The sequence below is a fragment of the Centroberyx affinis genome, unplaced genomic scaffold (assembly GCF_046629955.1).
Source record: "Centroberyx affinis isolate AG114_WGS23_722 - 3 ecotype Tasmania unplaced genomic scaffold, CSIRO-AGI_Caff_v1 ptg002974l_1, whole genome shotgun sequence".
Classification (NCBI taxonomy): domain Eukaryota; kingdom Metazoa; phylum Chordata; class Actinopteri; order Beryciformes; family Berycidae; genus Centroberyx; species Centroberyx affinis.
Window position 1 is genome coordinate 30,586 of NW_027281082.1, and position 13,099 is coordinate 43,684.

At 41.4% G+C, this 13,099-nt stretch overlaps 2 protein-coding genes across 4 annotated transcripts; both read right to left on the bottom strand.

The window, feature by feature from the left end:
• Nucleotides 1-224: 224 nt before the first annotated feature.
• On the bottom strand, nt 225-2,548 carry LOC139658817 (E3 ubiquitin-protein ligase TRIM21-like). 3 transcript variants are annotated; one of them, XM_071536989.1, is made up of 2 exons: nt 2,322-2,548; nt 225-2,288 (listed from the first exon to the last, which is right to left on the bottom strand). In XM_071536989.1, exons 1-2 carry the CDS (start codon nt 2,546-2,548, stop codon nt 908-910), a joined length of 1,608 nt encoding a protein of 535 aa, XP_071393090.1. In that variant the 3' UTR covers nt 225-907. The 3 variants fall into 3 exon arrangements, with proteins under 3 accessions (XP_071393090.1, XP_071393091.1, XP_071393089.1); XM_071536990.1 differs by having other exon boundaries at nt 225-1,744; nt 1,859-2,548; XM_071536988.1 differs by having other exon boundaries at nt 225-2,548.
• Nucleotides 2,549-4,442: 1,894 nt separating this feature from the next.
• LOC139658815 (E3 ubiquitin-protein ligase TRIM39-like) lies at nt 4,443-6,086 on the bottom strand. Its single transcript, XM_071536987.1, has one exon. The coding sequence runs from the start codon at nt 6,084-6,086 to the stop codon at nt 4,443-4,445; it is 1,644 nt and encodes a 547-aa protein (XP_071393088.1).
• Nucleotides 6,087-13,099: the final 7,013 nt, after the last annotated feature.

Sequence of the window (13,099 nt, forward strand, 5' to 3'; positions counted from 1 at the left end):
CATATTGGAGGTCCACAGCTCATGGCAACAGTGACTGAGAACAGCTGATTGTATTTCTAATCTTATGACTTGTCTGTTTAATCAGTGTGGAATCTATATGTGTTGATTACCTTTAAAGTAAAGACATTTTCAAGCTTTGATATCAGTCAAACATTAAATAATTGAAGTAGCCTATGCAGGAAAATAACAGTCATGTAACCATACAAGCTCTTTCTATTGGCTTTTATTTATTTCAGTAAATTCTTTTACTTTGAGAAACATACAGTAGATTGCAGAATTCTTTCTTTTTCAATAAAATGCTCATTAGTAATTGTGTAGAATGAAAATGCTCAGTATATGTACACTGCTATGACAGTAATCACCTTTTTAGTTCATCACCTGGACATGTTACAATGAAACTGGAAAATTGGTAGTTTTCACACTCCTGCAATAGTGATTAGATTCAATGAAGTTTTTATGATCCCTGTGTTTGCTGCAACAAGTAGTAATACCATACATAAAAGAAAAACAGGATATAAAGAAAAATACAGAATTTACCATATTAACCAGAATCTGGAGTTTAAAATTTCTTTAACTTTAACTTACATTGTTTTTGTTTTTTTTCATGATAAAACTAAATCATTTTGCCAAGAAGAAGAAAGGTAAAGAGACAAGAGACATTAGTAGTTACTGGGCTTTTTTCACTGACAGGGAGTTTGTCTGATTCTTCTCTCAGTGGAGAGCTCCATTGAAAGAACAAATTAATCTTCAAATGTGCTTAAGACAAGTCTGTGAAGTGTTTTTTCTGTTGTTTTATAAAAGAAATTCAATATTAGAATGGCTATAAGTTACCTGAAAAAACAACGTATGTGTAAATTTGTTATCTTAAATGACAATGAATCCTATCTGAGAAAAACAAATGATTAGTCTAATCTGTGTGATTGACAGGAGAGATGATCAGAGGAGCGGAGTTTTTACCACCATCATTAAAACAGGGACCGAAGTATGGGTAGAGTTTCTCAGTGAAGGTGCAGCCAGTATAGGAGTAGATAAGAGCTGCAGCATCTACGTCATAAAAGGAGACCAGACCCTCCTCATAATCCACAAACACCCCCACCTTCTGAGGCTTTGATTTCAGAAAGAGGAGGACACAAGGGTCAGCAAGAGCTTCGTACTCATTTCCATTCCTCAACCATATGATCCAGAAGCCATTTTTGGTGCTCAGTGTGATTTCTCCGTTCCTGTTGATCGACCCTCTGGCCACTCCTAAATCCCACTTAGTCTTCCCTTTAACCTGAACCTCATAGTAAAACCTTCCTGAAGAGAAGCTCTGCTTTCCCAAGACACAGGCACAATGAGAAAATCTCTCTGGGTTGTCTGGGAGATTATTCTCTACATCACCATGACTTACTTGTTTCCCATCATCAGACAGGATGAGTTCAGGATGTGCTGTATCAGGATCCAGAGTCACATCCACTGCATACTGCTGGACCCTCTTCAGCTCAGCCTCAAGCAGCTTCTCCATCTCTTTCCTGAGTGTCTCCTCCAGCTGAGCCACAGCTCTCCTCACAGTCCCCTCATATGATGAGCGATGGACACTGACCTCTGTCCAGTCCTTGGTGTGTGGAGGAGTGTTCAGGGATGGGAGGCTTTGGAGGAGGTGGAGGTGGTCTTCAGTGCGTGAGAGCTGCTTCACCTCAGCGGTTCTCTTCATCAGCTCAGAGATTTCCTGTTCCAGCTCTTTGATGAAGCCTTCAGCCTGTTTCTCTGTTGTTTTCTGCTTCTCTTCGATCGTCTCAATGAGCTCAGCCTGGCCTCTCTCCACAGACTGCATCAGAGCAGTGAAGACCCGCACACTGTCTGCTATCTCTCTGTCTGCATCTTCCTTGCTGAGCTCTACTGAGTGTTTGATCTCCTGAATCTTCAGTTGTCTCTCCTGGATCTTCTGCTGGATTTCAGCCTCTGTCTTCCCCAGCTCTGCCTTCTTTCCTTCATATTCTTCTTTCAGAGGAACAATATCATGTGACTTGTGGTCTAAAACAGTGCAGAGCAGACACACACACATCTGGTCAGTCTTGCAGAACAGCTGGAGCGGTCCATCATGCTCTTTACACATCCTGTCTTCCAGGTTCTCCACAGGATCGATCAGCTTGTGTTTTTTCAGGCTTTTGATTCGCTGATGAGGCTCCAGGTGAGTCTCACAGTAGGAGGCCAGACACACCAGGCAGGACTTCAGGGCCTTCAGTTTGGTCCCAGTGCAGACGTCACAGGGAACTTCTCCTGGTTTGGCACATCGTTGGTCTGGGCAGCTGCTGGCTTTCATCTGAGCTGACTTTCTGAACTGAGCAGCCATCTCAGATATGAAAGTATTCACCTGCAACTCAGGTCTTGTGTTGAAAAGCTTATTACACATGGGACACTGGCACTGGACACTAATATCCCAGTGCTGTGTGATACATTTTTTGCAGAAGTTGTGTCCACATGGTATGGCGACTGGATCAGTGAACACATCCAGACAGATGGAGCACAGAAACTGCTCTTCAGATAGGAGACAGCTGGCAGCAGACATATCTAGACACTGAGACCTAAAGTGAAAGTGTGAAATAACAATACTGTAACACATAATTCTTGAATATTCATAGTAAAAAATATCAAAGTTAGATCATTGGAATATTATCAAAAGTAATTTTGAGTTATGTAGTTAAATTGCACTTCGCTGAAAACGTCATTTGTCAAGTATCAGTGCAAAATGAAAACAGGGAAACATCCCATCTGGATACAGCTCAATTATGTGTCACTGCTCTCTGTTTAAACAGTAAATATTATCTGCTGTACTCACCTGTGTTCGTCTAAGACTCTGCTGTATTATTGAGAAAGGCCTGATGAACTTAGGTTTATTTTTCTTTCGAGAGAAAGAGAGAGACTCTTCTAACTGCAGCAGTGCTGTCGCTCTGAGTTACTTTTAGTTTCACTTCAGGAATGTGACGCTGAAAAATTCCTGTCTCTCCAGTGTTGCTCCACCTCTTACTGCAGGTAAACTGGTAATGTTTTGTTTCCTCAGTCAGTGTTGGACATGACTACATTGACACCTCTGACCTCCCTGGACGGTGGAAAGGAAAAGAGAATTTCCCAGTTGTCTTCACAGTATCAGTCTGCTGTGTTGTTGTCACTCTTCCTGTGCAGCTGTTCATACAGCAACACACACCTGGCCAGACAGAAAGAGACAGCAACTCTATCTTCATTAAATCTTAATCATTACAGTGTGTGTAAGAGTGTGTGTGGCCATGAATGTGTGTGTTGTTGCTTCTTTGATTTGTTGTATTCAGAGTGTGATCCTCCTCTCCCAGTGTGTGTCATTCAGGTTTTACACAAGTTGTGTGAATTGTTGAGCACATCCAGACAGAAAGAACAGAGGAACTGCTCTCTGAACAGCAGACTGCTGACAGAGGACATTTCTGTGAGGATCAGGTTATCATATTCTATAGAGGGCTTTCAGCTGATGGATGCTGCCCTCTGGCGGCCATATTGGAGGTCCACAGCTCATGGCAACAATGACTGAGAACAGCTGATTGTATTTCTAATCTTAAGGCTTGTCTGTTTAATCAGTGTGGAATAGATATGGTTAATTTCTGCTCTCTATATGTTGGTTACCTTTGAAGTAAAGACATTTTTCAAGCTTTGATATCAGTCAAACATTAAATAATTGAAGTAGCCTATGCAGGAAAATAACAGTCATGTAACCATACAAGCTCTTTCTGTTGGCTTTTATTTATTTCAGTAAATTCTTTTACATTGAGAAACATACAGTAGATTGCAGAATTCTTTCTTTTTCAATAAAATGCTCATTAGTTATTGTGTAGAATTAAAATGCTCAGTATATGTACACTGCTATGACAGTAATCACCTTTTTAGTTCATCACCTGGACATGTTACAATGAAACTGGAAAATTGGTAGTTTTCACACTCCTGCAATAGTGATTAGATTCAATGAAGTTTTTATGATTCCTGTGTTTGCTGCAACAAGTAGTAATACCATACATAAAAGAAAAACAGGATATAAAGAAAAATACAGAATTTACCATATTAACCAGAATCTGGAGTTTAACGTTTCTTTAACTTTAACTAACATTGTTTTTTGTCACATTGCTTTTTTCATGATAAAATGAAATCATTTTGCAAAGAAGAAGAAAGGTAAAGAGACAAGAGACATTAGTAGTTACTGGGCTTTTTTCACTGACAGGGAGTTTGTCTGATTCTTCTCTCAGTGGAGAGCTCCATTGAAAGAACAAATTAATCTTCAAATGTGCTTAAGACAAGTCTGTGAAGTGTTTTTACTGTTGTTTTTAAAAAAAAATAAAATAAAATCAACATTAGAATGGCTATAACAGTTACCTGAAAAAACAACATATGTGTAAATTTGTTATCTTAAATGACAGTGAATCCTATCTGAGAAAAACAAATGATTAGTCTAATCTGTGATTGACAGGAGAGATGATCAGAGGGGTGGAGTTTTTACCACCATTATTAAGAAAGGGACCGAAGTATGGGTAGAGTTTCTCAGTGAAGTTGCAGCCAGTAAAGGAGTAGATAAGAGCTGCAGCATCTACGTCATAAAAGGAGACCAGACCCTCCTCATAATCCACAAACACCCCCACCTTCTGAGGCTTCTTTTTCAGAGAGAGGAGGACAGAAGTGTCAGAAGAAGCACCGTACTCATTTCCATTCCTCAGATATATAGTCCAGTAGCCATTCTTGGGGATCAGTGTGATTTGTCCCTTCCTGTTGATCGACCCTCTGGCCACTCCTAAATCCCAGTCAGTCTTCCCTTTAACCTGAACCTCATAGTAAAATCTTCCTGAAGAGAAGTTCTGCTTTCCTAAGACACAGGGACAATAAGAAAATCTCTCTGGGTTTTCTGGGAGATTCTTCCCTACATCACCATGATTTACTTGTTTTCCATCATCAGACAGGATGAGTTCAGGATATGCTGTATCAGGATCCAGAGTCACATCCATTGCATACTGCTGGACCCTCTTCAGCTCAGCCTCAAGCAGCTTCTCCATCTCTTTCCTGAGAGTCTCCTCCAGCTGAGCCACAGCTCTCCTCACAGTCCCCTCATATGATGAGCGATGGACACTGACCTCTGTCCAGTCCTTGGTGTGTGGAGGAGTGTTCAGGGATGGGAAGCTTTGGAGGAGGTGGAGGTGGTCTTCAGTGTGTGAGAGCTGCTCCACCTCAGCGGTTCTCTTCATCAGCTCAGAGATTTCCTGTTCCAACTCTTTGATGAAGCCTTCAGCCTGTTTCTCTGTTGTTTTCTGCTTCTCTTGGATCGTCTCAATGAGCTCAGCCTGGCCTCTCTCCACAGACTGCATCAGAGCAGTGAAGACCCGCACACTGTCTGCTATCTCTCTGTCTGCATCTTCCTTGCTGAGCTCTACTGAGTGTTTGATCTCCTGAATCTTCAGTTGTCTCTCCTGGATCTTCTGCTGGATTTCAGCCTCTGTCTTCCCCAGCTCAGCCTTCTTTCCTTCATATTCTTCTTTCAGAGGAACAATATCATGTGACTTGTGGTCTAACACAGTGCAGAGCAGACACACACACATCTGGTCAGTCTTGCAGAACAGCTCCAGTGGTTTATCATGCTCTTTACACATCCTGTCTTCCAGGTTCTCCACAGGATCGATCAGCTTGTGTTTATTCAGGCCTTTGAGTCTCTGATGAGGCTCCAGGTGAGTCTCACAGTAGGAGGCCAGACACACCAGGCAGGACTTCAGGGCCTTCAGTTTGGTCCCAGTGCAGACGTCACAGGGAACTTCTCCTGGTTTGGCACATCGTTGGTCTGGGCAGCTGCTGGCTTTCATCTGAGCTGACTTTCTGAACTGAGCAGCCATCTCAGATATGAAAGTATTGACATGCAGCTTAGGTCTTCTCTTGAAAACCTTTTTACACATGGGACACTGGCACGGGGCATTAATATCCCAGTGCTGTGTGATACAGTTTTTGCAGAAGTTGTGTCCACATGGTGTGGTGACTGGACCAGTGAACACATCCAGACAGATGGAGCACAGAAACTGCTCTTCAGATAGGAGACAGCTGGCACCAGACATATCTAGACACTGAGACCTAAAGTGAAAGTGTGAAATAACAATACTGTAACACATAATTCTTCAATATTCATATTAAAAAATATCAAAGTTAGATTATTATCAAAAGTAATTTTGAGTTAGCTGAAAACGTCATTTGTCAAGTATCAGTGCAAAATGAAAACAGGGAAACATCCCATCTGGATACAGCTCAATTATGTGTCACTGCTCTCTGTTTAAACAGTAAATATTATCTGCTGTAGTCACCTGTGTTCGTCTAAGACTCTGCTGTATTGTTGAGAAAGGCCTGATGAACTTAGGTTTATTTTTCTTTCGAGAGAAAGAGAGAGACTCTTCTAACTGCAGCAGTGCTGTCGCTCTGAGTTACTTTCAGTTTGACTTCAGGAATGTGACGCTGAAACACTCCTGTCTCTCCAGTGTTGCTCCGCCTCTTACTGCAGTTAAATGTTAATCTTATTGCAGTTAATTTATTTTCCTAGTCAGTTTTGGACATGACTACATTGATACCTCTGACCTCCCTGGACGGTGAAAAGGAAAAGAGAATTTCCCTGTCATCACAGTATCGGTCTGCTGTATTGTTGTCACTCTTCCTCTGCAGCTGTTCATATGGATTTATATTTCCCCCAAAACAAATCGTACATAAACTCAAAATTGTGAAATGCTTCAACTGTAAAAAAGTGATTTGAAAACCCAATCTCAGTTCTGTAAATCTATAAACAGGATTGTAGCCCTCAGTTTGCAGGTACAATCCTCGGTTTACAATTACGTATCACCATTCATGTCTCTAAAGACAAATGCGTATTGTGTTTTACAACTGTGGAAACACAATTCTGCTTGTGAGGCACTTTTAGCCTCCAACTCCAAGGAAAAATAACAGGAAGTAGTCATAACTGGAAAGGAAATTGCTGGGTTTTTTCAAAGTAAAAGTTTCACGTTTGTCTTAGTTTTTCCATTTGGCAGCGAAGTTTCCATACCTGACACCAGAACTTAATTTGGGCAAATGGAGCCAATATACGGCATCTCAATTAAGGGGGGTGGGGGGGTGGGACACTCTTCTTCATTGTTCTTGTAATTTATAGAAATGCTACTCCTTCCACTCTTAAACCCCAACACACAGTCTATCATTCGGGCCTCTGATTTATTACTGGTGATGGCTATGGTACTCAGGTTTGTATTCTGTATGATAAAGTGGGTTGGTCTTCTCTGGCAGAGAGGCGTAATAAACATTGGTATCATTCATGGCATCATCAAACATTAGTGGTACCTTGTTGGAAAGCTACCACCTCACCTTTGAGCGAGTTTGATAGGGTCCAAAGTTCCAGTCCAGTATCAATGAGATAATGATGCTGGATTGGAACTTTAGACCCTATCAAACTCACAAACCTCCCTGCTTCAATGTGTTACTGTTTTAACTGATTTTCTTTATTCTGATCTATGTCTTGTCCTATTTATTTTTAAACTTTTAACTTGTCTGTAACTTGAAACTCGATTGTAAATGAGCCCAGCAAGCAATTTTGCGTTTAAAAGACGTCTAAAAGCCGTCTACACATAGACCTGACATCTAGGCTAAAACACGGTTAAATATGAGCCGTCAGTGAAAGTTTAGTAGACGTCCAACCATAGCCCAAGTATAGCCTAGCCATCAGTTAGACGGCTATTGAACAACTACATATATAAGTGTGACCGGGCCCAGTAGAAATAGGAAATTGTCCTGTACCACCTATGGCCTAGGACGTACAGACCCAACCAAATACTTGGGCCTTACCACAATGTTAGATTTAAAAGGTTAGAGACAGAGCGGGAGACGTGCATTCGGTACACACAAAATGTTTATTGAATTTGCTGTAGAAAAAGAGAAAAACTGCTGCAAAGAAACTAAAAGGAACAGGTTAGTCCGCCAATAATCTCTTTATTACAAATCATAAATATGGATAAAATATTTGACTAGCCTGATGCAGGTTGTAACAGCAGAGCAATAATTTAGAAAAGCCATCACTAGGGGGCAGAGTGAGACAAGGGCACGTACTGCAGGGAGATACTACAACCCCAATAACGACACACCACGTGCACAATACACACTAGGATACAGCAGATCCAATGAACGCTAGGTGAAGAGGGTTAACTGCAAACTTTAAAGCTCACCACACTGAATGCAGTGAACACACATTAGGACCCAGTCTACTCCCCGCAGCGCGGTCCCTCTGCTCAAAAGAAAGAAAGATACAAATGCAAGGTCTAGTACACGATGAAATAGTTGGTTCATGGACAAGCTTATTTTTAACAATACGACGTCTTCAACAATATAAAATTCCAGTACGAAAGCAGGAATGGTCTCATACACAATATAAAAACATATAATTTCCAGTGCTCTTCAGATAAAACAGTTCAAATAAAACAATCAAATAAGTTGCTGGACAAAGTCACATTAAGCAAAACAACACTAGGCAAAACAGCAGCCTGACATGGAATCCTAAGGGAAAATAATGCAGGTGTCAATCCTCTATATTGGAGAGATGATGTTCATACATTACCTCGGAGGGGTTAACCCTCCTACTGTTACCACTACCAATAGGTACCTGCATGGAGCGTAGGATATGCTTGGTGTAACACCGGAAAGGGTGACTGGCCTATCGCTGGAACGTCTGTCAAAGGCCTACAGCGCGGGACCAGTCTGAATCCTCACCATATAGGAACACACCTACAGTATTGAACATGTGCACATTGGTAACACATTCTTATATGAATGTTGTGGAGGGGCAGGTATAATAAACTCACCGCCTACCTCATAACCACTGGGCTACAGCACAGGCCACACAGGAATCACCGAGGGACAAAGCCACCCTAAAATCTGAATCACCAAAACAATATAAGACTATGAACTACATACTACAATTTCTCAATCTCAATCTTAGACTTGCATTACCTGCATCAGCTGTATTGCAGAGGAAGGAGAAGTACCCTACACACCAAACTTTTGTCAGGCTCAAACAAAGGAAGGCTAGCTGACACACCTGTCCTTATGAGGCAAATGGACTGCTAATCAGTTCCAATGGCCCGCCTACTAAAGGCAGTGCCCTCTACCTAAGGTAGCAGGCATCACATAAGTCTAATAGACAACAAAATAATGGCTAAAGGATTCTTTTTACTCAAATATAACATGTTCTGATAATAAATGTCAATCCATCCAACAAACAAGATAAATATATAAAGCATTTATTACAAAAATTACATACAGGAACATTTTAAACAACTTAACATTAAAACATGATAATTTATAACAAAAAAATGGAACATTTTAAACAACAACACAACTGCTAGGCTAACCGCTAAGGTGAATGCTAACGCTAACAGGCCCGTTTTGAACGGGCACTGCACTAGTTTTAGGAAATACAGAAACAGATGCAACTTGAATACACATTGGCCCTCATTTATCAATCTAACGTAGAAACCAGCGCAGAGCCGAGCGCAGAAATCATCTTACGACAGGGTTCACGTGTGATTCATGAAACGTTCGTATCTCGCCAATCACAGCGTAAGAATGATTGGGCGTTGATAAATGTGGAGGCTGAAAACAATCGTCATTTAAATATCACGCCCCTAAATATTCTCGGTTTAGAGGCCTCGCCCCCAGACTTTACGACATGGAGAGGCGTAATAGGTCCAAGAGGAGAAACTTCTCCGACCTCGAAATAGAAACTCTAACGTCGCCAAGTCCAATTGAACCAATTAGTTCTATTTGGCCTGAAAAGTGGCATCAAAGGAAGTCGGAAAAATGCAGTATGGAAAGAAATCATTGCTGCGGTCAACAGCGTTGCCATCGACATTCCAGCTGAGGTTTGAATATTTAATTTATAGCCTACATCCGTGATATGTATAGCCTATATATATATCTATATATAATAGTAGCCTAATATAATAGTTTGCATCGCAATTCTTTACATTTAGGTGAAGAAAAAATGGTCAGACCTCATAAAAGTAGGCTATCTCAAAATGAAAGAGAAATTAATCTTACACCAGAAAACTGTTAACCCCGTTAATTGCAAACAATTTGAAAATACCTATTTATGTTAGGGATAGGCTGTATGACACATAGTCGCTGTAGGCCTGTACAAAATAGAATATTTTGCCATAGGCTACATATTTTTAAGTGATGAATATGTGGCTGCATATGCTTAGATGCCAGTCAGAATACTATATGGTCTTATCCTAACAGTTCTCCGACTCAGCCAGATTTACTCTGCTGCACCGCAAGTCCACGCTGACTCCAGAACTTGCGTACACGAGTTGAGACTTGACGTGAGATTTGATCGTAGCCTCCGCTCACGTCCAAATTGATAAATGCCGAGCTTTGCGTGGAAATGACCGTACGCCGAGTTTTCTGTCGTATGTTCGTTTCGTAAATGAGGGCCATTGTCTGCTGCTGTGAAATGTGTATGAATATTGTGCCAGCACGTGCTTTCTAGGTAGCATGTTAAGTTAACCACACTGGCTTACTCACTGCTAACCGCTAAAAATGGCACGGTTCCTGCACATGACAACAAATAATGTGGATACATAATGAACACATGACAAGACAAAAACACAGCGACTTACAAGATAAACCAAATCAGCCGTAAACGTGGCGTGAACTGCTCAGTTCTGCTCTGCCTCTGACTGCTCCTTCAACCGGGCGGAGCATTATGCCTCCTAACTGTCGAGTCTTGCGTTGCCAGTCGTCATGTCTCTCAAGCAGTACAGCTGCCCTCTAGCGGTTGAGAATCGTAATTAGGGCCCGAGCATGACCCGAGCAAAATTTCAACGGAGTATCCCTCGCCGTATGTTTGTCCTAGACTTACGAAACTTGGTAGGCACGTGTATCATGTCCAGACTTAAAAAAAAAGTCTGGTGGTACCATGCACCTAAAACCAACAGGAAGTCATCCATTTTGAATTGATTGTGACATTTTTGGGCGTTTTTGGCCGTTTGCAGGGGTCGTACTTTAACGAACTCCTCCTAGGCGGTTGATCGGATCCACGTCAAACTTGTGACAACGAATTTTGATGTTTCGCCATGAAACAGGAAGCTGCGTTAACTTGAGTGTACATTGTCCAATCTGCACCAGATTTCACATGCTGGACAAGAATCCAGGCCTGAGGACATATACAGGCCAATTGGGAGTCACAGTCATTGCGCCACCTACTGGCAACAGGAAGTAAGCCTTGTGTGACAATCACCACATGATTTACATGGAATTTTCATGGTGTGTGCAATGTCGACCGGTCGGTGTCCGGTAACGACGCCGCGGCTGCAACACACCCGACTGCAGCACACCCCAACTTGCACACAGCTGCGAGGGCCCGCTCATCACTGCTTGCAGTTTTAATTGCATTTTGTATTTACTGGTAAAATGAAAGAAAGTTAAATACGGAGAATGGTGTATATAAATGTGTAACAGCAAAAAATAATGCTAATTCAAACGTTAATGCTAACTTCGCCGGATGGGCGTAAGCAGGCTATATACGTAGCCGGTCCAATTCAGAGCTTAATCGTGGCCATACATAGGCTAGACCATTTCAATGAAATGATACTAATCTCAGTTTGTTTTCATAGTTGACTTGCTAACATGATCTGATGCCATGCACCTCACAAGTTGCGTGGGCGAAAACTACTAATTTTAACACTATTTTGGCTAGAAGTGGAATACACATAGCCAGTGATCAGGGCTATAGCCAAGCCGTTGAAATGACGGCAATTGATAGCCTCGATTTCGCTGGATGGGCTAAAAGCAGACTACACGTTGCCGGTCCAATTCAGAGCTAAATCGTGGCTACACATAGACCATGAAATGAAATGATACTAACACCTTGTATTTATTATTGACATTGCAAACATGATGGGATATTATCCATCTCACAAGCTGCCTCGGCAAAAACTACAATTAAACAGTTTTGGCTAGAAGTGGGCTGCAAATGGGCTACAAATAGCCGGCCAATTGGGAGCTAAATCGTGGCTACTCATAGACCATGTCAAAGAAATGAAACTAAATACCTTGTAATCACTGTTGACTTTGCTTACATGATGGAATATCATACATCTCGCAAGCTGCGTCGGCAAAAACAAAATCTAACCAATTTCAAGATCATTTTGGCTAGAAGTGGGTAACACATAGCCAGACTAAATCGGGGCTATATCTAGCGGAGACGTTGAAATTACATCTATTGCTTGCTGGGAGGGCACCCTCAATGGTTCTTTGAGTTTAAATAAAGGTTTGAATTAATTCATTAATTGCTTAGCCTACATATAATAGAACAGGTGTCGTTTTTACATACACAGCATATGGACTTTCTCAGTCATTTATTATTGTATTAAAAGAAAAAAAAAATCAAAAATAGCTCTTGAATCCAGTCAAGAATACAACTTTTGCTTAAGTTAACGAAGTCAAGACGGACTGGAGACAAAGCAAAGTTGGGTTTTTCCAACGTATCCATCACTCCGCTGCCAACGCAACCGATTGTCCAGAAGGGGGCGTTGCGTTATCGCTCCGTCAAAACTGTCTCCCATAGGAATGAATGGACTGCTGGCGGACCGTAACGTAAATGAATACTCAGTTGTGGAGGAGGCATGAAGGGAAGACTTTATAAACATGACCTTCAATTCAGGGAACGGTCTGGAAAACCTTGAAATACATGGCAAGTGGATTTGATCATTTCTTGGTCTTGAAAAGTTTGGAAACTGCACAAAAAGTTTGGAAATGTTGTGGAAAAAATGTTCTGTTCCAATATACAATCATATTTCACATAATTGTAAACTTGCAGTCATTTTGTAATAAACATTTCACACTGAACGCTGACCAAAATCATCAAATCCAGTCAAGACATTAAAGGTTGTATGGGATTTTAAAAAGTATAATGTGAGGAACCTGTTTTAACTACACTGGTGTGATATGTTTAGTCTGCAGGAGGCTGTGCAGCACCTTCAGTCTGCCCCGAGGATGAGGAGGAGCTGGTTTGGTGGAGAGCGCCCCCTAGTGGTGGAGG

Coding starts and splice junctions, on each gene's coding strand:
- LOC139658815 (XM_071536987.1), bottom strand. CDS start 6,086: ATGTCTGGTGCCAGCTGTCTCCTATCTGAAGAGCAGTTTCTGTGCTCC.
- LOC139658817 (XM_071536988.1), bottom strand. CDS start 2,548: ATGTCTGCTGCCAGCTGTCTCCTATCTGAAGAGCAGTTTCTGTGCTCC.